The sequence below is a fragment of the Xenopus laevis genome, chromosome 8L (assembly GCF_017654675.1).
Source record: "Xenopus laevis strain J_2021 chromosome 8L, Xenopus_laevis_v10.1, whole genome shotgun sequence".
In the NCBI taxonomy this organism is placed as follows: domain Eukaryota; kingdom Metazoa; phylum Chordata; class Amphibia; order Anura; family Pipidae; genus Xenopus; species Xenopus laevis.
In genome coordinates, this window is record NC_054385.1 from 118902434 (window position 1) to 118929928 (window position 27495).

The following is a 27495-nucleotide window of genomic DNA, read 5'->3' on the forward strand; positions in this document are numbered from 1 at the left end:
CCTGATTTCTTATTCTTTTGCATGTTTGTCACACAAAATGTTTCTGATCATCAAACACATTTAACTATTAGTCAAAGGTAACACAAGTAAACACAAAATGCAGTTTTTAAATGAGGGTTTTTATTATTTAGGGAGAAAAGAAATCCAAACCTGTGTGAAAAAGTAATTGCCCCCTGAACCTAATAACTGGTTGGGCCACCCTTAGCAGCAATAACTGCAATCAAGCGTTTGCGATAACTTGCAACGAGTCTTTTACAGCGCTCTGGAGGAATTTTGGCCCACTCATCTTTGCAGAATTGTTGTAATTCAGCTTTATTTGAGGGTTTTCTAGCATGAACCGCCTTTTTAAGGTCATGCCACAACATCTCAATAGGATTCAGCTCAGGACTTTCACTAGGCCACTCCAAAGTCTTCATTTTGTTTTTCTTCAGCCATTCAGAGGTGGATTTGCTGGTGTGTTTTGGGTCATTGTCCTGCTGCAGCACCCAAGATCGCTTCAGCTTGAGTTGACGAACAGATGGCCGGACATTCTCCTTCAGGGTTTTTTGGTAGACAGTAGAATTCATGGTTCCATCTATCACAGCAAGTCTTCCAGGTCCTGAAGCAGCAAAACAACCCCAGACCATCACACTACCACCACCATATTTTACTGTTGGTATGATGTTCTTTTTCTGAAATGCTGTGTTACTTTTACGCCAGATGTAACGGGACGCGCACCTTCCAAAAAGTTCAACTTTTGTCTCGTCAGTCCACAAGGTATTTTCCCAAAAGTCTTGGCAATCATTGAGATGTTTTTTAGCAAAATTGAGACGAGCCTTAATGTTCTTTTTGCTTAAAAGTGGTTTGCGCCTTGGAAATCTGCCATGCAGGCTGTTTTTGCCCAGTCTCTTTCTTATGGTGGAGTCATGAACACTGACCTTAATTGAGGCAAGTGAGGCCTGCAGTTCTTTAGATGTTGTCCTGGGGTCTTTTGTGGCCTCTCGGGGTAATTTTGGTCGGCCGGCCACTCCTGGGAAGGTTCACCACTGTTCCATGTTTTTGCCGTTTGTGGATAATGGCTCTCACTGTGGTTCGCTGGAGTCCCAAAGCTTTAGAAATGGCTTTATAACCTTTGAAATTGAACTCAGGTGTGATAAACCACAGTTAAGTTATTTTTTAACAAGGGGGGCAATTACTTTTTCACACAGGCCCATGTAGATTTGAGGTTTTTTTCTCCCTTAATAACGTAAACCTTCATTTAAAAACTGCATTTTGTGTTCAATTATGTTATCTTTGACTAATAGTTAACGGTTTTTGATGAGCAGAAACATTTAAGTGTGACAAACATGCAAAAGAATAAGAAATCAGGAAGGGGGCAAATAGTTTTTCACACCACCAGGGGCGATCCTGGCCCCACTGCCGCCTGAGGCAGCAGCAGTTGCTGCTGCCCCCCCCCCCCCGGAGATTCGCTCTTAAAGTGCCAGGAGCAGCATTTTTGCTGCCCCTGGTACCTAGTGGGGCGCTGCGGCCTGAGGCGACAGCCTCAACTTGCCTCATTGGCGAAGCATCCCTGCACACCACTGTATCAGTAAAACAGGACAAACACTGGATATGTTGGGGGCCTAAAATTAATTTGCTGTGGGGCCCAGCAACATCTAGTTACGCCACTGCCGACTCTGGGGGCCGGGTAGGGCTGCCACCTGGCCAGTATTTTACCTGCCTGGATCCCAACGTTATTAATAGGGAAAAAGATAAATATATAGGAAGGCCGGTATTTTTTTCCGGAAAAGGTGGCAACCCTAGGGCCGGGGGATGTCACGTTATAAAAGGTCCGGAGCTGGCGGCAGTATAAACTGGGTTGGAAATGAGGAAAGCAACATCGCTGACCCTACAATACGGGGGAGGCCCCGAAAGTGAAAAGCCACAGAATGTTAAAAGCTACACCCGGCAGTACAGGGAGCATGGTGTTAGTGACGTCACGCAGCTGGTACATAAGTGGGAGGCTCCTGCGTTTTTGGTGAAATGTCCCCAAATGCCAATGTCCGTGTCACAAGCTGAAGGTAACGGTGGCAAAAGACTCAGCTGCATTTCTTCATTCCCAGCACTTGTGTCCCCATTTCACTAATGTTAATATTTACCGTCATCTCACTGTCTGCCTCAGCGGCTCTCAGCTTCTCTCCCTACCCACTACTGCTGGAGTCACCACCCACCCTGGATATAGCTCCGCCCAAAACAAAGCATTAAAACCCAGGAGACTGCGTCACCTCCCACCCTGGATATAGCTCCGCCCAACACAAAGCATTAAAACCCAGGAGGCTGAGTCACCGCCCACCCTGGATATAGCTCCGCCCAACACAAAGCATTAAAACCCAGGAGGCTGGAGTCACCACCCACCACAGTCTTTACCAATAGACACTGCCCACAACCACTGCCCACAAGCTGTGGCGGCTGTACCCAAGTTGAGTCAGTGTCTCCCGTGTATAAATGAGCGTGTGAGACAAGTTGTGCTACAGATGGGACAGAAGAGGAGCTGACAGAGAGGTACCAGCGGCAGCAGCAGTGGGATCATGAAGTCAGTGATAGCGGGTGAGTATGAGCTCAATATTGATCTCCTGTGTGTGTCACTATCATCATACACTAATGCAGCTGGGAACTGACATCTGCTGCACACTCACCAATATCACATACTTATATATATAATGGGATAGGAAGGGGCAAACAAACAAGTGTGAGTTCAGCCCATGGACATATTAGTTCTCATATCGCACTCACAGAGCTAATAAAGCCCCGCCCCCATCACGCTGAGTCCCAGTCTCTTCTGAACATAAAGAATTGACAGAAACTGTTGTCCCATGACTTTCTGTGTAGTCCCTATTGAAATAGGAAAACTGCATGAATATAGCTGAACCTGATTGGCTCCTGACACTGACTTCCCCTCCCTGTTTTCTGCAATGGGTTTCCTCTGAGATGGCGGTGCTGAGTTTTCCTCTGAGATGTTACAATTTACAGCTGAGGTTTCCTCTGAGATGTTACAGCTGAGTTTTCCTCTGAGATGTTACAATTTACAGCTGAGGTTTCCTCTGAGATGTTACAGCTGAGGTTTCCTCTGAGATGTTACAATTTACAGCTGAGGTTTCCTCTGAGATGGCGGTGCTGAGTTTTCCTCTGAGATGTTGGTGCTGAAGTTTCCTCTGAGATGTTGCAGTCCGGATTGAGAATTAAAATAAAGTCCAAAATAGCTGTAGCACACAAATCCGTTATGGTAATGCAAAAAGTGACTTTTATTTGCTCATTGCAGACTTCAAAACATGGCAACGTTTCGGGCCACACAGGGCCCTTTCTCAAGCCTGAATTTACATTCAAAGTGTTGTGTTAAATAGACTAGTTGAGGGGAGTGGTGTGATGAAACAGTGGGAGGGATTAGGGAAACATCCAGTTAAAAATAAGTTAAAATATATCACATTTGTTAAACATTTACAGATCATGCGATCCAATGTGCTCCAATTTATCCATTAGTCCAAAAAATGTCCATAATTCAAACACCTTGTGCAAATCCATGTATCTTAAAAAAATATCATATTAGACAGTGTAAATATTTTAAAAGATCAAATTTTTTTTGTTAAAATGAGAAGATACAGCAATCTGAGACTCAAAATTAGTACCCCTACCGCATCAGATACCCGTTCTTTCAAAACATTTCAGGTTATGCAGATCATGTACTGGTACTGGTCTTCAGATTGTTCTTTGTTCAATGGCCTAAAAAAAGAGAATATCTTTAGTGATCATAAATATAGAGACATTCAATAAGATACAATTATGTACAAAGCAAGTCTGCATACCTACTGATAAATAAACATTGCTGGTGTATAGTCCTTATTCAGACCCCTTGGCCATACTGTGTCTAGTCTGTGGATCCATTGCATTTCTAGTTTGTGTAAAGCTACTAATCTGTTACCTCCCCTTCTGGGTATTGGAACTGTGTTGATTACTTGATATTTTAATTGACTCACAGTGTGACCAGATTTTTGAAAATGTGCGGGTACAGGTAGGGCAGTTTGCCCTGTACGAATCGTTGATTTATGTTTAGATATACGATCTTTGATTTTCTGTGTTGTTTCCCCCACATATAATAGGCCACAAGGGCACTTCAATAAATACACCACGAAGGACGATTCACACGTGAAATAATGTTTGATATTGTATTGTTTGCCAGAGTGTGGGTGATGAAATGTACTCCCTTTTATTACTGAATTACACTGGCAGCAAAGAAGGCAGGGAAAAGTGCCAAATTTGGGATTTTGTAAGAAAGGTCCCCTCTGAGGCTTCCGACTGCCCACATCAGCTTTGACTAGCCGATCCTTTAGATTTTTAGCCCATTTGTAGGCCAACATTGGCGGTAAATTAAAGCTTTGAACATCCGGAAGACAGGACTGTAAAATGTGCCAGTGTTTGTGAATAACCGTACCGATCTGCCTACTGGCTGTATTGTAACGGCTAACAAACACAAGTCTCTTATTATCTTCTTGTCTATCCTGTTTCTTAGTTAACAAGGCTTGTCTATTGTATTGCTGGACTTGTTGTAAGCCGTTAGTGAGTGTTTTATAGGGTACCCACGTTTGTCAAATCGTGTCATCATGTCTTTTAAGGAATTAACACAATCCCCTGGATCACTCACTATCCTTTTAACCTGCGTAATTTGTGATATGGGGAGTGAGTCTTTAAGGGAATTTGGATGGAAACTGTCATAATGTAGTAAATTGTTCCTGTCCGTGGCTTTCCTATATAGGAGAGTTTTAAGATGATTAGCATCTTTTGCTATTTTAACATCAAAAAAATTGATGTATGTCAAATCAAAACTGAAAACTGAATTTTAAAGTCTCCTCTATGTTATTCATAAAACGATGGAAGGTCATCAGACTTTCACTGTCCCCATCCCATAGTAATAGTAAATCATCGATGTACCGAATATATAGGATTGATTCCTCAATGTGGGCCATATACAGATTAGCATATGAGGGGGCAACATTACTGCCCATGGCTGTCCCCCTCTGCTGTATATAAAAGTTGTCTTCAAAAAGAAAATAGTTTTGGTGTAATACTATTTCTAACAAAATCCAGGAAAAACTTTTTTTGTGTAGATGAGTAGTCTGTTTTATTCAAATAGTAATTGACTGCTGCAATTCCTGACTCATGATTGATAGAGGTATACAGACTAGATACATCTAAACTAACTAGCAGGATGTTCTCATTGGGTAATGTAATTTGTTCCAATATATTTAAAAGGTGTGTGGTGTCTTTCACATAAGATTTGGTGTCTTGTACCAGGGGTTGTAATATTTTATCCAAAAAGATTGCCAATGGGCATAACACCGAATCTGTACCTGCTACAATTGGGAGTCCTGGTGGATTTTTAAGATCTTTATGAATTTTAGGTAAGATATAGAAGACAGGCGTAATGGGATCGTCTTTGATGAGAAATTTTTTAATTTCTTCATCTATTATGTCTCCTTTGCATCAAGGATTTTGTCCATGATGCACTGTTGTATGGATGTTAATGGGTCAGAATTAACTTCGTTGTAAACGGTAGTACCTGAAAGTTGTGACTTTCCATATACTGTTGTTTATTCATTATCACCAGGGCGCCCCCTTTGTCAGCAGGTTTAAATATAAGCTTATCATTGTTAACAAGTTCCTGCAAACATTTGTTCTCTTGATGAGACAAATTGGGTTTACTGTTTAACATGGGCCTACGTTTGATTTTCTGTTTTATTGTTTCAATATCACTCTGTACTAATTTAATCAGGGCTGGAACTAGGGGTAGGCAGAGTAGGCACGTGCCTAGGGTGCAAAGCTGACGGGCGCCAGGCACATACCTGCTCTGTCGCCTACCCCGTGTCCGGTCCCATCTCTCCCCAACTGCCACTGGTGGCTTGCGCTTCTGCACATGCTTGCGCATGCGCGCTGGAGCGAAATTTCGCGCATGGGCGCTGGCAAAAAAGTTTGCGCATGCACAGTCAAGCGCGCACAGAGCCGGCGCCGTGGCCCGCCAGGTTGCCTAGGGCGCCTGGCCGGGTTGGCCCAGCACTGAATTTAATATATGCCTCCACGATGCTATGTGTGGTAGATGGTGTGAAATAGCTTTTATTGCGTAGCCCCACACTTTTTAAAGACAATTGTCCCACACCCGCATGGCTATAAACAGTATCAGATGTATATGGTACCTTAGAAAAATGACGTTTAAGACGTAAATTACGATAGAATTTCTGCAGGTCAACATCTAGTTCAAATGTATCACATTTGCTAGTGGAACTAAAAGATAAAACTTTTTGTAACACAGATAACTGTTTTGGTGTTAACATTGTATCTGATATGTTGAATACTAACGTTTCTGAGTCTTCTTTGTTGTCCTGGAAGGTTGCTGTCTCCATTCGGTGGCAGTGGTATAGTCCCTGGGATAGCTCTGCCTCATGCTGTTGTCCAGTGCGCTTCCTCTTGCCTCTGCGCGTCTTGGGGGGCTGTAATCTAAAAAAGAAGACGATGTGGAGCTTTCCGTAGCATTCTCTGCAAAGTTGTCAGGGATATTCCAGCGAAGCTTCTTCCCTTGCGGTCGTCTTCTCTGTGTGATGAGAGTGCACTCGGCGCGGTCACGTGATGCGTCGCGACGTCCGCCATGTTGCGTTCCACCGCCTACTGTGTTCCACTGGTACACTTGTCCGGTTCTATAATCCTCCGCGTCTCGATGAAACTTAGTTCTCTTCCGGTCCTCAACAGTCCTCCGATGTCTGGAGATTATTTCATCTGTTCTGGTGAGAATTTCCCTCAATTCATCAGCTTGTAGGGAATGTTTCAATTGGACCTCTATTTCTTTTCTTTCGTGTATCCACTTCCGGAATACTGTTCTGGAAATATTCTATGTTTAACAGTAATATATCAAACGAGCACTTGTTCACTATTTGTTCATAACGTTTAATAAAGTCGGTGTTATCCTGGAAAATAGTGGGTCTCAGGTTTACACATAAGCCACGTGGAATCCGCTTCAGTTTGTAATATTCTTTAAGCGTTATGGAGTGGAGTTCCAAACCTGTAAGACGTCTTTTCTCCTTCTCCAGTTCCCATGCAAGGTTTTGTCCAGTAGGTTCGGTCAGGAAAGAGTTATTGACCCAGAATGCGGATTGCATCTGCTTCCGTGTAAGCAAAGGTTGTTGATTATTGTGAATGTGAGCCGTGTTGAGACATTTGTGGAGAAATATTCAGGGAGCTCCTCTTGGCAGGAAAGGCAATTCCACACAAAAAAACTAGAGCGCACACCTGCTACTCCTTAGACCTTTTCAGGTGTCTGGTGCTAAACAGCATATAAGGCCCCCATGCGAAGAGCCAGCACAGTTAAAACAAAGTCCAAAATAGCTGTAGCACACAAATCCGTTTTGGTAAAGCAAAAAGTGACTTTTATTGGCTCATTGCCGATAAAATTTACACTGTCTAAATTTGATCTTTTAAAATATTTACACTGTCTAATACGATATTTTATTAAGATACATGGATTTATGGACATTTTTTGGACTAATGGATAAATTGGAGCACATTGGATCGCATGATCTGTAAATGTTTAACAAATGTGGATATATTTTAACTAATTTTTAATTGGATGTTTCCCTAATCCCTCCCACTGTTTCATCACACCACTCCCCTCAATTAGTCTATTTAACACAACACTTTGAATGTAAATTCAGGCTTGAGAAAGGGCCCTGTGTGGTCCGAAACGTTGCCATGTTTTGAAGTCTGCAATGAGCCAATAAAAGTCACTTTTTGCATTACCATAACGGATTTGTGTGCTACAGCTATTTTGGACTTTGCTGTAACTGTGCTGGCTCTTCGCAGGGGGCCTTATATGCTGTTAGGCACCAGACACCTGAAAAGGTCTATGGAGTAGCAGGTGAGCGCTCTAATTTTTTTGTGAGAATTAAAACAAGCCCTGGCATTACAGGTACACAGAGGCCCAATCAGCCCACATAGAGGCCCAAACAGCCCCCACCAGCCCACTAAATACTGACTTTCTATGGGACCTTATAGCAGCCCCTCTGGCATTTGCCAGAACCCACAGATTGCCAGTCCGGGCCTGGTTACAGCTGTGGTTTCCTCTGAGATGTAGGTGCTGAGGTTTCCTCTGAGATGTTACAGCTGATGTTTCCTCTGAGATGTCGGTGCTGAGGTTTCTTCTGAGATGTGACAGCTGAGGTTTCTTCTGAGATGTTACAGCTGAGGTTTCTTCTGAGATGTTGCAGCTGAGGTTTCCTCTGAGATGTTACAGCTCATGTTTCCTCTGAGATGTCGGTGCTGAGGTTTCTTCTGAGATGTGACAGCTGAGGTTTCTTCTGAGATGTTGGTGCTGAGGTTTCTTCTGAGATGTTGGTGCTGAGGTTTCTTCTGAGATGTGACAGCTGAGGTTTCCTCTGAGATGTTGCAGCTGAGGTTTCTTCTGAGATGTTGCAGCTGAGGTTTCCTCTAAGATGTTGCAGCTGAGGTTTCTATGCTATTCTAAGCACAATCTAAGCACTTTTGTGATGTTCATTCTTGGATTTAAGTAATAAATAATGAATGTACATTGCAAAAGTGCTTAGAATAGCCCCCTCATTCATTTTACATTCACTTATTTTATAGGTTTACTTATCCTTTAAAGGGTTTTGTCAGTTCAGTTGGTTTCAGATAGTTCACCAGAAATAGACTTTTTTTGATACAATGTAACAAATATTCCATAGATGGTGTGAAAACTGTATCAATTAAATGTAGCGAATGGTAGCCATTCATCATTCATCCGCACCTGAATCACTGAGCTGCCAGACTGAAACGTCAAAAGACAGGAACATTGAACTTTAAACTTCAATTTTTGAAAAAAAAACTTTAATGAAAAAAAAAGGAAATCAACTGAAAAAAGTATTTATTTCTGGTGACCAATCTGAAAACAACTGAACTGGAAAAAAATGTTTTGTAAGGTAAACAAACAAAATACTTAAAAAAAATCCCCCCAAAGTAAAGAATGAAGCCCAATCGCAAATTGTCTCAGAATATCACTGTCTGCATGTTACTAAAGGCAAATCATCGCCTGTAAGGGTGGTGGCAGATGAGGCTACTGGGGGAGATCAAAGTGATCCGAGTGCCATCCCACTGGCGATTTACATTATAGCCGGCGGGAAGGTATAAGGGGATATTAGTCACCCGAAGAAGAGGTAATTAGTTGCTGCCTGTAGCCTCGTCTGCCACCAGCCTAAGGGAAAACTAATGGCAGTCATACAGATACTGATAATATTAGAAAGTGTAGCTCAGTATTGTACCAACCCAGCAATTTGAGTCATTAAGTTATTGCTTTGGACAGACCTTCCTACAGTTCTAGTGCATTACTTTTGTTGTTACCAGACTAAAAATCTGATCTGCCTGTGCCTTTTCTTTGTGCCTGTATGGGACGTCTGTAGATCCAAGCGTATGAGACTTGCACATGGATGCATATTCATAAGAGTTAGTGCTAAACTACACGGGAGATTTTATAGGATGGTGTCGGATCAACAGATCGCAATCTACAAGTCAGATGTAGTTGCATGGGTCAAAATATAATGGGACTGATACAAAAATCTGATGTGTAATCTACATGGAATATATTCAATTCAATGTGATGTGATTGTCAGATGCTGATATTGTGTCTTCATCGTACGAGATAAATATGATGGTATCTGACCGACTTTTGTTTCATTGAAATCAGGGCCGGATTTACATATGGGGCACCCCTAGGCCCACTGACGTTCATCGCCCCATCCCCTCCCTTTTATTCAGGAAAATGGGGACTGGCACACTGAAAATTTAAAAAACTATTGTATCTCCGGTGCATCCCCAGTGTTTCTGAACCAATGTGGGTGTGGTTGGACAGCATGGCACCCCCTAAAATCATGCCACCCTAGGCCCGGGCCTTGGTGGCCTTTCCACAAATCCAGGCCTGATTGAAATACATTGAATGTCGGATGTGATGCATGAACAAACTACACCATCTGACTTTATCTGATCTGACTTTATATTCTTACTAAAGAGGGATCAGTTTTCATAGCATCCTACAAATCTTGTGCTGTTGCATTGTAAGATCAGATAAAGTGTGTCCCACAAAATCTGATCAAAATCTCCTGTGAAGTGTGAGTATCTGCATATACTTGGCTATAATTGTTATTGTCCTGTTCCTGCAGTTCTCCTGTGCATCTTGGGGTCCCAATTGGTCACTGGGAAGTCTCTGCGAGTGGCTGTGGCATCAAACATACAGATCTGTGACTTCCCATGTGAGAAACAAGTGGTTTATTTTCTGGAAAGAGCATCCAAGGAACAGATCATGGACTTCTCTTGCATGGACAGGTATCTGCACATTTATGGCACTTACAGAGAGAGACTTCAGTTGAACCAATCTACTGGCTGCTGCACTATTACCAATGCCCAGAAATCTGACTCCGGTGATTATGTGTTGGAATATCAGGAGCTCAGGAAAGTCACACAGTTCAAATATACAAACTACTTGATCATAGGTAAGTGATCTGCTCGTGTAATACTGAAATGTAAATGGGAATCAGATAAAGCAGCAGTGTAAGTGGGATCTGCTTCATTTAACATTATTTGTCTCATAAAGTAGAAGTATTTGCTGAGGCTCACTAAAAGTTAGTTCCCCCCATACACCGGCCGATATAAACTGCCGACAGATTAAGTCAGCATCTTATTGAGCAGTGTATGGAGACCACCAATGGGGTTTATTTAGTGCAATTATTGTTGCAAGGATTACTTTGCCACCAATATGGATTAATGCATTTTAGTCACCATCAAGTACAGGGCACTGTTTTCTTACTACAGTGAAAAAGAAAAAACATGTAATTATGTTAAATGTGATTCAATGGGAAATTGCCTTCATGTAACTTTTTGGTCCTGTACATATTTTAAGGTAAAATGGCTCCAAAATAACTCTACATGATTTCAAAAACTGTGATACACTGAAGATTAAAGATATAAGCTTCCCACAGTAAGTTGGCACCTTATTGGGCAGTGTATGGGGCCCACCAATGGGCTTCCCCGATCTATATCTGGCCGAAAGTTGGGCAGATATCCAGGGCCGCCATCAGGGGGGGACAGGGGGGAGAGTTGTAGGGGGCCCGAGGGTAATGGGGACTAGCCACGCCACACTTACTTGATTAGCTGGGCCCCCCATCTTTCTGAGAGCTGCTAACTTCGGGAAGGCATGGACGTTTATGGGGCCCTGGCCACCAATTTTCTTATAATGGGGGGGGGCCCTGGCCACCAATTTTTTTTCTCATGTGGGGTCCTAGCCACCAATATTTTTTAATGGGGGGGCCTTGGCCACAAATGTTTTTTTTATGGGGGGCCCTGACCACCAATATCTTTTTATATTTTATTAACATGTGGAAACCCTAGCCACCAATATTTTTTTTGTTTTTTTACTGTGTGGTGGGGGGCGGACCTGTGGCGTGGGGAGGGCGGACCTGTAGGTGGGGCTTGCGGTGGGCGCAGCCCAGGGGGCCCAGGAAATTTTGTCGTATGGGGCCCTGGGATTTCTGATGGCGGTCCTGCAGATGTCAATCGGGCGGGTTTAAAAAAAGATCGAGGACCGCGTCTATTCATTGATGTGGCCCTCCATCCGACCACCTGTATGCTGCTCATAGTGAACCAATTGTTCGATATTGCCCACCTCAAGGTGGGCATATCGGGTTGAGATCTGCTTGTTTGGTGACGTCGCCAAACAAGCAGATCTCCCTGTGTATGGCCAGCTTTACACATACATGGTAAATAAAGAGATACAGCTGCTCTACTCAGTTCTCAGGGTGCTGTATAGTGTATCCCAAACTGCTGGTATTGTGTGAGCTGTCGGCTGTCAGACTCCCACCTCCATGCAGTGAGCAAGCCTGTGTGTAAGGCCTGTAGCACACGGGAAGATTGAGTTTTTCACAATTGCTTTTCAAGTGAGAATTGACTGAAACCCCCCAGTGCTGGTGCTTTCATTGTGTTGCCCCTTTATATTTGCTGAGATTTGTTAAATTATGTTAGTAGTACAGGCATGTGTTTAAAATTATTATTTCTCTCTATTTTTTTCAGACCCAGTCTGTGTGACCAACATAACAACCGACCGCAGTGGAGAAAATGTAAGTCTGAGACTTTCCTACAGTGGGGAAGAGACCACAGTTCTGTGGACATGGAACGGAGGAGCCCTGCCTGAGAGACACCAGCTGAGTGACAGTAACAAGACTCTCACTGTACCCAGTACTGACACTGGCACATTCACTGTCCTTGTCTCCAACCCAGTCAGTCACACCAGCACTCACTATAACCTCACACTCCCAGGTAAGTGACAGTAACAAGACTCTCACTGTACCCAGTACTGACACTGGCACATTCACTGTCCTTGTCTCCAACCCAGTCAGTCACACCAGCACTCACTATAACCTCACACTCCCAGGTAAGTGACAGTAACAAGACTCTCACTGTACCCAGTACTGACACTGGCACATTCACTGTCCTTGTCTCCAACCCAGTCAGTCACACCAGCACTCACTATAACCTCACACTCCCAGGTAAGTGACAGTAACAAGACTCTCACTGTACCCAGTACTGACACTGGCACATTCACTGTCCTTGTCTCCAACCCAGTCAGTCACACCAGCACTCACTATAACCTCACACTCCCAGGTAAGTGACAGTAACAAGACTCTCACTGTACCCAGTACTGACACTGGCACATTCACTGTCCTTGTCTCCAACATTTTCCTGTCAGGTTTATTTACGCAATTCAGTTTTGGTTTTGTGAGCTCTGGTCTAGTTTTCTTCTATAAATATTGCACATCTATCTCCAGCCATCAGTGCAGCAAGGAGTAATAATGCTTAGTGCCTTGTTGTGTGTTTTGGGGGCCAATTAACTGCATTTGTAAAAATGTTACTTAGTGGGGGGAAACAAAGCTGGGGCTGGACTGCTCTTTTGAGAAGAAGTTGTCAGAAGGAAGTTGTTGGTCACACGAGTGCCAGTGAATAGCATCCCCTGTGCAAGTCTGTCTGCAAGTGAGTAAATAAGGTTCCTCTTGCCTGTTTTTGTATGATTTGTCACCCATATTACTTATGATCGCTCTTGTCTGTTACTGTAACCAAAAGTACCAAGTTTTACAGATAACACTCATCATGGGTTCATCCCTTGTATTTCAGATACTGCCTTGCCCTCTCGATCTCGCACTGTGTCAGCTGGGATTATTATTGCTGCTGTCTCTTTGGTTTTTGTCGCTGGTATTTTTATTTGTCTCTTCAAGTGAACCAGACAAACAAATGACAGTTAATAAAAAGTGCCATTTAGGCTGCTGCTCCAGGATAAACCTATGCAAGTTACCAAGGGCTGTATCACAGGAACCTCCAATCTGGTCAGTACGTGAGCCATCAATACATCTTTCTTTCACTGCAACAAATGGGATTGAGGACAATGACGGGCCGGGGTGGCTTCAGGGGGTCCCAAGGCTTCTTGGATGACATTTGTAATATACATGTGGGCACTAACAATTATCAGATACAATAGAACCCCCATTTTGCGTTTTTTTAGGAGAAAAAAGTGAAAAAATTTAAAATTTGAACTTTAATTTGAACACAATGTGAATGCAATTCGAATGTCAGGAAGGCTATTAAAGGAAAACTATACCCCCAAAATGAACACTTAAGCAACAGATTATATCATATTAAGTGACATATTAAAGAATCTTACCAAACTGGTATATATATTTAAGTAAATCTTGCACTTTTACATCTCTTGCCTTGAACCACCATTTTGTGATGGTCTGTGTGCTGCCTCAGAGATCACCTGACCAGAAATACTGCAGCTCTAACTGTAACAGGAAGAAGTGTGGGAGCAAAAGACACAACTCTGTCTGTTAATTGGCTCATGTGACCTAACATGTTTGTTTGTGTGCACCGTGAATCATACAATCCCAGGGGGCGGCCCTAATTTTTTAAAACATCTTCAAATAGGTCAACGGACTGCTGCCATTGACTTCTACATAACTCGTCAGGTTTTCGGTGGCGTATCAAATTCAATCTCAAATTCGAATTTGGATTTTTCCCGACTCGAATTTGTGAGTTTTGATCAAAAATTCAACACGAAAATTCAAATTCGAGTTTACCATTCCAACCTTATTATATCTAGCCCCCAAGTGTTGTTGCACTGAATAATATGAATATAATAGATGATTCAATATATGCTTTTACATAAATCTATAGTTTTTATATTTAGACAGAGCTGTAAACATTGCAGGCCACTTGCAGGATTGATTTCTGTGTATGTTGGATCCTGTCTATGTTTAATAGTATTAACTGATATATAAATAAAGTCTGTAGTGTGCCTAATTAATATGAATTCAAACTTTTCGTTTTGTGTCTTTTATGTCCAATATCTGTCCCTCGAAGCTCATTGTTGACTGTTTATTAAGACATATCTTAAAGGAAAAGGAAAGCTTCAATCACTGGGGGAGCCAAATGTTGATTGGAATCACTTTCCTGATACCCTGGGGTTCTTCTCATGAGCAGTAGCTAAGAAGCCATTTTTTCTTGTTAAAATCGGAAAATTTCAGTCTAATTCTCATGCCCACCTGACACCAAGAAGGAAGAAGTAGGAACAATCACTGCGGGGGAGGTGCCTAACATTTTGAAATGTGCCAGGATTACATTGCATTATAATGTATCTATGTGATGTTTATAAAATACACATTATAATATCTATTTGCACTCATTACAGTTGTCAATGTGGGGGAAGTTGAAGCAAACCCAGGGGACCCGGGGAGAGAAGTCCTTGGGTGGGTGGGTCTGTGCAGATTCAAAATTGTTTTGGTTCTTCTTTGACTAAATTAGTGGCTTCTTGAAAAACTCTATCTCTCAAGTTACCTAGTGATAGAGAGAAGTCACCATATCTCCTAACTGTCCTGTTTTCTGCGGGACAGTCCCAATTTTGAGAACTCAGCCTGCAGTCCCGGGATTCTTACTGAAATGTCCTGACTTTCTCTTTCTCCAGAAAAAGATACAATGTTTCTGAAACTTCATTACAATAACTGGCTTTTTACTTTTGTAACAAGTTAAGATAAGCAAAGGTACAATTGTAACTATTTAAGATAAGCGGGTCTCTTGGGAGAACTGAAGCTTGCCGCTTAAAGGGCAATTTACTTTCATTAGCAAAACTGTAATAACACATAAAACTCCCAGAAATGTGTTCAAATGCTCATAGCCTTCAAAATGGACATGGTAATTAGGGGGTGTGGCCGTGGTAAAAAAAAAGTTTCCGCTCACAGGACGCCACAACTTTTTGTCCCTCTTCCCATTTTTGGAATGTTGGGAGGTGATGAACTTGCTACATAAGTGTCAGCTGATTCACTGCTGTGCTTGATCCATTTTAGAGCCAGCAGGTGGAGCTGGAGGGTTAGAAATGGATTCCTATGCTGCTGATTGTTGTTACCTGTTACCAGGAAGGCTCTCAATCATTGTATTATTATTATTATTATTACTACCATTTAAATAAGAATAAACCCACTGGCATTTTTTTATGGATCATATCCATGTGTATGGCATAACAAATGTATTTTATGTCTCTAAGTTATTTGGGTGGATTTGCATGATTTCTGATCGAGGCACTGACTGTATGAAAAAAAAACGACATAAAGAGAAAATACCAAATTAACTTAATGCATCATCCTACATCCAAAACATAGAATCACACCCAATAATACAGTCTTGCTGTTAAACATTCCCCTGATAACTGAGATGTTGCAGAGTGGGCACAATGTTCCCTCTTCTGGCGCATGGATGGCAAACTGTCATTTCTGGAAGTAGGAGGAGCCTCTGGTTTGAGCCACTGGGCATGTAAAAAGGGACAGTGATTTTAGTGATCTGGAAATAGATATGGAAACATAGCACCCCTGTGCAATTAGAGATGAGTGTTAGTGTTTCTCTTCTGCCTGCTCTCATCACCTATATGGAAAACTTTGATGAAAGGGGGAGACTTAACTATAAATTTTTCCCTAATCTGTGACCAGGGCTGCCATCAGAAATCATGGGGCCCCTCACAACAAAATTTTCTGGGGCCCCCTTGCCACGCCCCCCCCATCCATCAGTACAAAGGCCACACAGACAAGCACTAAAACGGTAAATAAAATCATTTTGGCCAAAGGGTTATTAAGCCTGCCACCACATCAAGGTAGACTCTTTAAGCAGCTACCTAATCTAACCTAAATTGCACTCAGAATTTCAGCATTTCTGTATAAATGAGAGTAATTTGGTTTAACCCCTTGGTCAAAAAAACAACCATTCCTAATAAGGGCAATGAAAGATGGAAATGTGTCTCTTTCTGAAAATATGCACCACTGGTGAGCAAAAAGCTAAAAACAAATTACACAATTGCCAGGTGGCTAGGGCCCCTTTAGGAAGGGGTAACATTGGTGGCAGGCCTGGACTGGGAGTCAAAATAGGCCCTGCCATTCCAAGTACACAGAGGCCCAAACAGCCCCCTACCAGCCCACTATATGGTAACTTTCTATGGAACCATACAGCAGCCCCTCTGCCATTTGCTAGAACCCACAGATTGCCAGTCTGGGCCTGCTTAAGACTAATACAAACCTCAGACTGGTTAGTGCCTGTATTCTATATGTCAGTCTCCCTAGAGATTTCATAGCTGCACCTTACAGTCCTAGACACTTAATCAATATTACATTTTGTTAAGCAGTAAGCATAGAGAGCATTCATGCACATAGATATGTATTATTATGGCCTGGTTTGGCCTATTAAACAGATACTGATATTTTAGTAATCATACAAAGTGAATTTTGTCAGTCAAAGCAAAGCCTCCACATACCCCTGTGCAAGCTCTCTTAGTATTCCCTTGTGCGCTGACCTCTGGTGGCTCTCACCTGAATTGCATTTGAGAAAGGAGACAAACACTAAGGGGCCGATTCACTAACTTCGAGTGAAGGATTCGAAGTTAAAAAACTTCGAATTTCGAAGTTTTTTTTGGGCTACTTCGACCATCGAATGGGCTACTTCGACCTTCGACTACGACTTCGAATCGAAGGATTCGAAGTAAAAATCGTTCGACTATTCGACCATTCGATAGTCGAAGTACTGTCTCTTTAAAAAATACTTCGACCCCATAGTTCGCCATCTAAAAGCTACCGAAGTCAATGTTAGCCTATGGGGAAGGTCCCCATAGGCTTGGCTAACTGTTTTTGATCAAAGGATATTCCTTCGATCGTTGGATTTAAATCAATCGATTCGAAGGATTTAATCGTTCGATCGAAGGAATAATCCTTCGATCGTTCGATCGAACTATCTGCGCTAAATCCTTCGACTTCGATATTCGAAGTCGAAGGATTTTAATTCCTAGTCGAATATCGAGGGTTTATTAACCCTCAATATTCGACCCTTAGTAAATCGGCCCCCAACTAATTTTCAGGTTGAAGTTACATATTAGTTTGGCTTGGTAAGAGACCACCTGGAAATAAGTCCCCCATTCCAACATAACAGATCCAAACCTACTGCAGTACTGCACTACTATTGATGTTTAATTAAAAAACATACTTTAAAGGGATAATGCCATATAATTTAAAAGGAAGATCACCTTTATACTAACTTTTAGTTTAGCGGACATGTTCTAAGCAACTACCTAATTGGGCTTTTTATGTGTTCTGAATTATTCTTACTGTTTTGCCTGTTGATAAAGGCTTCTGGTTGTTGGGTGGTCAGTGACAACCAATAGCTCTTTGTTCCCTTCAAGTCTTCTGTGGATTTTTTATTTGTCTCTTTGAAACTGCTCTCTGGTTGTTAGGGAAACTAAACCCTAGTAACCAGATAGCATTTGAAATTGCAAGTCTTTTCAGTTAGATCCTGAGAGTCTAATTGTATTTGTGCCAGGAGACAGCACATAACTTCTGTCATTTAGCAGGAAGGAGTAGAAATAGTCTCCATGGGGTTAATTTACTAAGCAGCGAAAATTCACCAGCGACGGCTTTGAAGCCATCACAACACTTCACCAGGTGAAAATTGAAGCAAGTTGTGCCTAGGGTGCCGAACGCTGGCAAATTTTTATTAGCGTTACTTTGGCAATCAAAGCAAAGATGCACTAGCGTTCAATTATGGCTGGCGCAACTTTGTTTATGGTCTTCACTCGGGCTAATTATCATATGGTGGGAAATTATAAAGTTGAATGGACGTATATGTTGCAGCAAATACATTACATTACACAAGTTCAGGGAACCTTAATAAAGAAAATAGAGTTGTTATAATGCCCTACACATGAGCCCAGTGTAGGTGGGGAAAACGGTTACCCAAAAAAAAGAGAGGTGCTTCACCTTAAAAGGGGTTGTTTATCTTTAAATTAACTTTTAATATGATGTAGAGAGTGATAATCGAAGAAAATTTGCAATTGGTTTTCATGTTTTATTATTTGTGTTTTTTGAGTTATTTAGATTTTTGTTCAGTAGCTCTCCAGTTTGCAAATTCAGCAATGTGGTTGCTAGGGTCCAAATGACCCTAGCAACCATGCATTGAGGCTGAAATATGCATATTAGAGGGCCAAATAGAAAGATGAGTAATACAAAGTAACAATAACAATACATTTGTTGCCATACAGAGCATTTGTTTTTTTTTAGAAGGGGTCAGTGACCCTTCATTTCAAAGCTGGAAAAAGTCAGAAGTCATAAGTTAAAAACTATAAAAAAAAATAATAATATAGACCAACTGAAAAGTTGCTTAGAATTGGCCATTCTATAATATATTAAAAGTTAACATAAAGGTGAACCACCCCTTTAAGTTTACTTGTAGTATATTATAGAATGGCTAATGCTAAGCAACTTTTCAATTGGCCTTCATTTATAGTTTTTAAATTATTTTCCTTCTTCTTCTGACAGCTTTCACTGACCCCGAAATGATTTGTAAGGCTACAAAAGTATTATTACATTTTATTACTCATCTTTCTATTCAGGCCTCTCCTATTCATACCCCAGTCTCTTATTCTTATGAACAGAGGATAAAGTAATATATATAATTGGTATTTTTTCTTTAACAGACAATAGACTGGGATGCCCCGAGGAGGAAAGACATTAGGCCTCTATTCATCCCTCCTCTGTGTGCCGTTCCTGCTGCTGAAGAAAATGTATCTCTTCAAACGCCAACCGATGTTATATAATACCGACCAACTACCCCCCGAGAGCTTTTTAAAGAATTTTACTTGACACCCCACATTTTGAAGAAGCCTGAATAAACCTTAAAAATTGACATCTGTGAGTGTGTGTGGAACCAAGATGGAGGATCAACTTTCTACTGCTCAGTGTCTGTAGCAAACAGATGAACAAGACAAGGGAACTCGTGTATAAGCCGACCCGTGTATAAGCCGAGGTACCTAATTTTACCTACAAAAACTGGGAAAACTTATTGACTCGCGTATAAGCCTAGACACAACTACAGCCCTGTCTCCCAGCAGCGCACATTCTGCCAAAGCGACCCCCCCAGTGATCAACTGGACTTCTTTGCAAAGCTGATGGTGACAGAGAATTGCCAAACGGATTACTGTGTGCATTGTCCCACTGTCCCACTACCATGTGCAGAGGGTGCTGTTTGATATTGCCATCACTGTTAATCTTTTGTATAACCAACAGAGGGTGCTGTGTGATATTGCAGTCACTGTTATTCTTTCATACAACCAACAGAGGGTGCTGTGTGATATTGCAGTCACTGTTATTCTTTCATACAACCAACAGATGGCGCTGTGTGATATTGCAGTCACTGTTAATCTTTCATATAACCAACAGAGGGCGCACTGTTATTCTTTCATATAACCAACAGAGGGCATTGTGGGATATTGCAGTCTCTCCCCAAGTGAACTGTTGGTATAGGAATGATTAAAAGTGACTGCAATCTCAGCTACTCGGGTCGGGTACCGCTGACCCGCGTATAAGCCGAGGTAGACTTTTTCAGCACATTTTGGATGCTGAAAAACTCGGCTTATACGCGGGTATATACGGTAAGAACTTCTTGGTAAGCGACGTATTTATGACTAAGTATTAGCGTTTAGCCTGTCTGGTCACAATGAAATAATCATACTCAGCACAGACAATTCTCCTGCTCTCACTTTAATCATTATAAAATCATTACAACGGTGCCACTAAGCACTTCATACATGATTTTATTCTATAATGCACTTTGAATAGTGGCGCTTACATTCTCTTCTTCTTAAACAGATTCAACAAGTCAGTAGTTGTGCACGCAGGCAGGGGGTTGGATTGGTGCACAGAGTAGAGTGTAGAAATATTTCTTCAACTGAGCTCCACTATGCCCCCCTTTCCTTGGAGGAGAAAGACCCCGACTGTGGTCACGGAGAAGGAAACCATTTATTAACAGAGGAGAACAACAATTGTTCCTCTCCCAACATCTCTACTGAGGAACTGTATTGAGGAGCTTTCACACTCACGTGGAATTACAGCAGCACAAAGGAGAATGGCATTTCCATCTCTTATCCTTCATGTTCCATATTTTCATTATTTTTTTATGTAATATAAAAAGACCAATAAGAATAACAACAAATAATAATAATTAAAACAAATTTAAATTAATGTTTTGATTCATGAAATATTTATTTTACAAAATGTAAAGTTCTTTCCTATGTATAAGTAGGAGTGATCTCTGGCCTATGTCAGTACTATCTCCCATTCCCCATCTCACCAACTAGTGGGCCCACTCAGGGGCCCCTGGTCATAGTGTTTATAGTATGGGAGCTAGCTGGAGGCTTGTTGGAAAATAGGCAGGCAGGAGTTAAAGGGGTTTGCGTTAACTTTTAGTATGAGTAGAGAGTGATAATCTGAGACAATTTGCAATTGGTTTCCAATTTTTCTTTTTGAAATCTAACATGGGGCTAGACATACTGTCAGTTTCTCAGCTGCCCCCAGTCATGTGACTTGTGCTCTGATAAAATTCAGTCACTCTTTACTGCAAGTTGGAGTGATATCACCCCCTCCCTTTCCCCCCAACAACAGAACAAAGGGAGGGTTACCAGATAGCAGCTGCCTAGTAGATCTAAGAACATCACTCAATAGTAAAATCCAGGTCTCACTGAGACACATTCAGTTACATTGAGTAGGAGAAACAACAGCCTGCCAGAAAGCAGTTCCATCCTAAAGTGCTGGCTCTTTCTGAAAGCACATGACCAGGCAAAATGACCTGAGATGGCTGCCTACACAGCAATATTACAACTAAAAAAATCTCTGGCGTCTAGTGACCATGTGTCAAGTCTCTGAATTTTAACTGTGACATCATAGAGCCGCTCCAACTCAGTGATCTCATCACGAAGCACCAGTCCGGAGTGCACATGAAGGTGCACATGGAGGTACATCTGAAAGTGCACATGTTCCCAGCTGCACTCTCTTGGGATGGGAAGGGCCAGACACCGAGGCCAGTCCACTCTATTAAACTTGCCAACAACAAGTCTATATAAACCCCAACTTACAGAGACAAATTGTATTATATTATTATTAGATCCTATTTTTCTCATGGATTTCTAACATTTGAAGGGACATTAGCATCAAAAAATAAAGTTTGAGTAGTTGAGAAAACCAAACCACTAATGGCAGAGTCTATAGAGTATAACAACCCGATCAGACCACAGTGGGTACAGATTCCCTCCAAAAATCATTTTCATCTCTGCAGGATCTTGAGAAGAGTAATTAGCAGAGTGATATAAGGAAGCTTAGCAAGTGAAATAACTTATTTTTAAACCTAAGTGATACACAGCAGTTGGATTGCTACTAAATAGGGCTAAAATTAAAATATGGTTCCACCCAAGGCATAGTACCCATGCTTTTGGACGAGAAGCACAGTGGGTCACCCTGCACCCAAAATTTCAGGCACAGTCCCATTGCACTTTAGAAAGGGGGTTGTCTCTGAAGGCTTGTGCCTTTGGTTTCTGCTTTGCAATAAGCACTATAGGACAATAACCCACCACGGATTTAATGTATTTAGCTATAAGTGGCCCTAAAAGTTACTCTTAAAGATTTACCTTTAAGTTAAAGGGGTGGTTCACCTTTAAGTTCACTTTTAGTGTGTTATAGAATTCTAAGTAACTTTTCAATTGACTGCTTCTTCTGACTCTTTTTAGCTTTCAAATGGGGGTTACTGACCCCATGTAAAAAGAAATGCTCTTTATGGCTACATTTGCAGACTTACAGAGCATTTGTTTTTAGATGGGGTCAGTGACCCCTGATTGAAAGCTGGAAAGATTCTGAAAAAGGCAAATAATTCAAAAACTATAAAAATGTACATGGGAATTGTAATCAAAATTCAAATGTATTTATTTTGATGACACTATTTTTTTCCTTTTATAACGTAGAAAAGGCTTAGGTCCATCTAAAGATGGGGAGCCACAGTTTGTGGTAGTGCACTGCACTGGATACATCAAAGCCTGGCCTCCAGCAGGTAAGGAATCCACTTGTTTTTCACTCTCCATTGTATTATGTGACTCACTCCAGTGCCCCAGTCTACTCAACTGTGTAACAACTTGAATACAATGTAGTTAAATGTCCACAACATTTCTGTTATCATTATTGCTCCCTCTCAATCTATATGTGCCTAGAACAGTGTAGCTGCTGATTTGTTCTTTTTATTCAGTGAGACAGCTGCATTTTAATGGTTAATAAAGTAACGTTCACTCAAGGTTTCCTATTTACTTAATCAGGCGTCACGTTACCAGAAGATGATCCCGATGTAGGTCAAAGCAGCAAATTCTGTCTTGTGGCCATTGGCAGACTGCAGGTACATTTTCAGTTTTTTTGCATGATCCTGCCCTTTCTCTGTGCTCCACAACTGGTCGCTTCTTCCCATTAAAATGTATTTTTCCTCATATGTACTGGAGGGCTGGAAAGAACGTGGTTACATGGGGATAGGCCTATTCTTATATAACACTGGGGTAGGTAGGAGCAGTGTTATATTCTTATTTTCTGATGCAGGTATCCTCTATTTCTCTGGTGCCACCAATGCAGTCTCTTTAATCCCCTGCTAATTACTCTTGCTCTGCATTATCATCATAATCAAGACACTGCACAACTAGACTGTTACATGTGCAGAACATTGGCCATCAGCACTTAAATAGGCACCATAAACCACTTGTAGGGATGCAACAAATCAGAATCCTGTCTTGATCCCAAACCAAATCCTGTCTTGATCCCAAACCAAATCCTGTTTTAAAACAAAACCAAATACTGTCTTAATCCCACACCTAATCCTGGTTTAATCCCAAAACGAATCCTGTTTTACTCCCAAAACAGATCCTGTCTTAATCCCTAACTGAATACTAATTTGCATTTGCACATGCAAATTAGGGTCTGAAAAGGAAAAAGTGGAAAAACATTTACGTCCTTGTTTTGTGACGAAAAATCCTGTGATTTCCCTTCCTTCCTGTTCATCCAAAAACAAATCCTGTTTTCATCCCAAATCGAATCCTGTCTTGATCCCAAAATAAACCCTGGCTTAATCCCAAACTGAATACCGTTTTAATCCCTAGCCTAGCATATGCAAATTAGGGACCAAAACGGAAAAAGTGGAAAAACATTTTTTACATTTTTGTTTTGTGATGAAAAGTCATGTGATTTCCCTTTCTGCCCGATTTACATATGCAAATTAAGATTCAGTTCCTCAAAACTGAATCCTGGATTCAGTGCATCCTTAGCCGATTGAACCTGTTCTGCCATCCTGATCCTGAATGTAACACTTAGACATGATTACAACAGAAACAACGGCACTTAAAGGGGAAGGAAACCTCCTCGGCGCTAACCCCCCACCCCCCCTCCCGTGTATTGCCCCCCCTCCCGACTCCCCCCTGGCCTACCCCTCCCGCTGGGCAAATGCCCCTAACTTGTTACTTACCCTTCTGCGCAGGTCCAGTCCAGGGAGTTCACAGCCGACATCTTCTTCCACGCGATCTTCTTCCTCCTTTGACCGGCGCATGCGCAGTAGGATCAGTTCACTGGTACGATCTACTGCGCATGCGCGTGACTTTTGGCGCATGCGCAGTAGATCCGTACCGGCGAAATGCTCCTACTGCGCATGCGCCAAAACGCCGGTCAAAGGAGGAAGAAGATCGCGTGGAAGAAGATGTCGGCTGTGAACTCCCTGGACTGGACCTTACTGTACAAGCCCAGATGTTCAGCAGCCCTAATGACTCATAACTTCCAAGTGGTCCCCCCATATATTGATCTTTCTAAGCCATCTTTAGAGTGTCAGTGGCACTGCACATGCTCAGTGTGCTCTAGGCTGCTGTTGAGAAGCTTACAATACACAGAAGATCGAGAGTTATATGCGCCAAACCGGAAGTGAAGACGCTGGAACGCACAAGCTGGAACGCATAAACCGGAAGTGAAAGCGGAAATCAAACGAACACGCTGGAATGGGCTTTAAAAGGAAGGATACAAACAAAGATGGTAGAGACGCCTCTGAGGAAGCTGGTAGCATCCAGCGAAACGCGTTAGGCATAGTTTGGGGGACGCAACAACCTGGACCAAGGCACCTGGAGCGAGCAGAAAAGATTTTTGGAGCGAGCTGGCAGGACTGCCTCTGGGGACCCCAGAAAAACTGTTTGTTGGACTCAATGCGCAAAAACCCGCAAGGGAAATGTGAGTGTAAATTTTAATTGCTTTTAATTATGTTTTAAATAAACGGTGTTACACTATCATCGGTTTGTATTCCTACTTTGGGAACCTGGACGGAGTCGAACACTGGAGGAGAAAACCCGAGAGAGCTTCATATTAAACGCATTATACCACGCCAGTGGTTTGTAAGTAGGCATTTTATATAGAAGGTGGAGGCACCTGCATCCTTGGAACATATTCTATTTTTACAGGAAAAGCACTCTTCCGCCCCTCTGTTCACTTGAATTGCCACTTTCACTCACTAATAGCCACCTGAAGGAAAAGGGGAAAACACATCCACTTAACATCCAGTGCAAGCACGGGGTGATATTCTACATTTCAAACGTATTGCGCTATTTTTGTTGTTTTTTATTTCTGTTGCCACAGGCGCTGATCGCTCCCTATACGTATTCCCTCTTTTGGGGGTTTATATATATTCGATTTTGGATTCATGTACAGTTGAGAGACTGTGAAGGGGTCGGCAAGAAATAATCTAAGAGACTGACATTTTTTCATTGGGCTGCATTTTGTAAGCTTTATTGTTTTTATTGTTTTTATTGTTGAGAAGCTTGTCTTTGGGGTCATTGGAAATCTTCAACCAGAAAATGAGGTTGGTTAGTAGTAGTAGTTAATAATGATGTCACAGCGCTGCAGAATGCACTGGTTTCTGTGCAGTCATGTTATGATGATCTAACTTAATTACTAATTAGTCTTATATCATTACTTCATATATGGTAGATACACATGTACTGTATATTGCAAGTCGCTTCCTAAACTCAGGAAAGTGACAGCAGCCCAGAGCGTGGCGCAGTGAATAAGCACAAAAAATACGCCAGTGGAGTCGCAAATCTTCACTGCTAAAGGGCTGTTCTGGACCTGGCAAAATATGTTACCTACACCTTATGCTTCAGGATGCACTTTAAAGGCATGTAAGGTAAAAAAAAAAAAAATCCCATTTTTACTTTATTTAATAAAAAAGAAACCTATCTCCAGTATACTTTAATTAAAAAATGTGTACCGTTTTTATAAGAAACCTGACCTGTGTGCAGTGAAATTCTCCCTTCATTTACTGCAGTGGATAGGAATTGTCAGACGGTCCCTAACTGCTCTGCAGGGAAACAATCATACTTATGAACAGCAGGGGGAGCCCCCACCTTACTTCCCAGCCATGCAGAACTCAAGCAGCTTTGTTTGTTTCCCTGTATAGCAGTCATCGACTGTGTAGAGATTTGTATTGGATTTTATTATTCCTTTAACATCCCCTTTACTGTTTCCAACTCCAGCTGCAGGGACAAAGATCATGGAGCCAGATTTAAACAGATAAACTGGGATTCTATTTGGAGGATTATTTTGCTGCAGCCACTGGTTCTGCAGAGTTGGAGAAAGTTTGTATTAAACAATACAAAAACTATAAAATCCACATTAGATTACATGACAACACAGGACCCAGTGCAGTCTGTATATTCTGATTATTAATCAGTCTTGCTGTATCGGCTTCAGGCAAATATTATTTGACTTGTGTTTTGATCCCTAAGCAGCCCAGACCACACTGAGCATGTGCATGGTCTAGGTCTTGCAAATCATTTGTTTTATTAGGCTTGTGCTGCATTAAGTTCATGTTTATGTTTAGTATACAAAATACAGCATTTCTAGCATTAGTCTATTTTAGACTTTACTTTCCCTTTAATTCTTTGTTGAACTTTATTTCTCCTTTAACTATATGCACAAGTTTAAAGAATAAACACTAATGTTTCACTAATTTTGGAGTGCGTGTCCTTTTGAAATTATATATATATATATATATATATATTTATTTAGTCTTTTGAAAGCTTAAAATCCACTCTGCAATTTTAGCGGTTGGTTGGAGCTGTGTACAATAAAAATCCATGTTTTCGATTTTTTCCCATTTTTTTTTTCTGTTTGCATGAATGAAACCACCCAACTTATGTAAACAAGGCTTAGTTTTACCAAAATAAAATCATTCTGAAGACAGAATTTCTTTAAAGCTGAAACATAAATCCTTTTTTTATGTGAAAAAAAAAAAAGGGGGGTAAGGGCACACCTGGCGATTCGGGGAGATTTAGCCGCCTGGCAATTAATCGCCCTTTCTTTGGGGCGACTAATCTCCCCATACGGCTTCCCCCCAGTGTTCCACAGGCTATAATGAAAAAAACGCCTGCAGCATGGCACAGGCGGCGCTTCATATTCCGAAGTCGGCCGAAGTTTCCTCATGAGGCAACTTCGGAATACGAAGCGCCGCGTGTGCCATGCCGCATGTGGTTTTTCATTATAGCCTGTGGAACACAGGGGGAAGCCCTTCGGGGAGACGCCCCAATTAAGAGGCGATTAGTCGCCAGGGGACTAAATCACCCGAATCGACAGATGTGCCCTTACCCTAAAGGCTGCAGAGTGACTGTTAATTATGTTACAACCAGTGGGCTGGTCAAGAGCAATTTGCTATGGTTAAACTCATCCGCAGCAGTGTTTGAGGTTACCCAGCATTAGAGTAAGGTGGAAGAGGAGGATAACTTTGCTTGAGCAAGAAACAGAGAGTGTGTTTCAAGTTAGAGTTTGTTGCGAGCGCTGCAAGTTGTTAAGGAGCTCATAGTTCTTGTCCCTTTTTACTTCTCTATAGAGAATTGCAGCAGTGTTGTAAGGCAGAGACTCGCTTTCAGTCTGCTGTCTCCAAAACAGAGCGACTTAGTGCCAGGTCCCAGTAATGCTCCGCTCCATGTTTCTTAAAGTGTTCCCGGGCCATATTCTCTGTGGGGCACTGTTTGAATTTCATGTCTCCGAAGCTGCGTTC

General features: G+C 41.8%; 1 protein-coding gene across 3 annotated transcripts; it reads left to right on the top strand.

Moving 5' to 3' along the window:
* Positions 1-2429: 2429 nt before the first annotated feature.
* LOC121397183 lies at positions 2430-13698 on the top strand. 3 transcript variants are annotated; one of them, XM_041573468.1, is made up of 4 exons: positions 2430-2565; positions 10203-10532; positions 12106-12240; positions 12356-12785. In XM_041573468.1, the coding sequence occupies exons 1-4, from the start codon at positions 2547-2549 to the stop codon at positions 12472-12474; spliced, it is 603 nt and encodes a 200-aa protein (XP_041429402.1). In that variant the 5' UTR covers positions 2430-2546; the 3' UTR covers positions 12475-12785. The 3 variants fall into 3 exon arrangements, 2 of the variants coding, with proteins under 2 accessions (XP_041429402.1, XP_041429401.1); XR_005963569.1 differs by adding an exon at positions 13204-13698 and having other exon boundaries at positions 2439-2565; positions 12106-12696; XM_041573467.1 differs by having other exon boundaries at positions 2439-2565; positions 12106-12784.
* Positions 13699-27495: the final 13797 nt, after the last annotated feature.

What these genes read in the sequence shown, in the direction of transcription:
- LOC121397183 (XM_041573468.1), top strand. An exon ending in TACAAACTACTTGATCATAG is followed by an intron (nt 10,533 to 12,105) that starts GTAAGTGATCTG and finishes TATTTTTTTCAG; the next exon opens with ACCCAGTCTGTGTGACCAAC. An exon ending in GCCTGAGAGACACCAGCTGA is followed by an intron (nt 12,241 to 12,355) that starts GTGACAGTAACA and finishes ACTCCCAGGTAA; the next exon opens with GTGACAGTAACAAGACTCTC.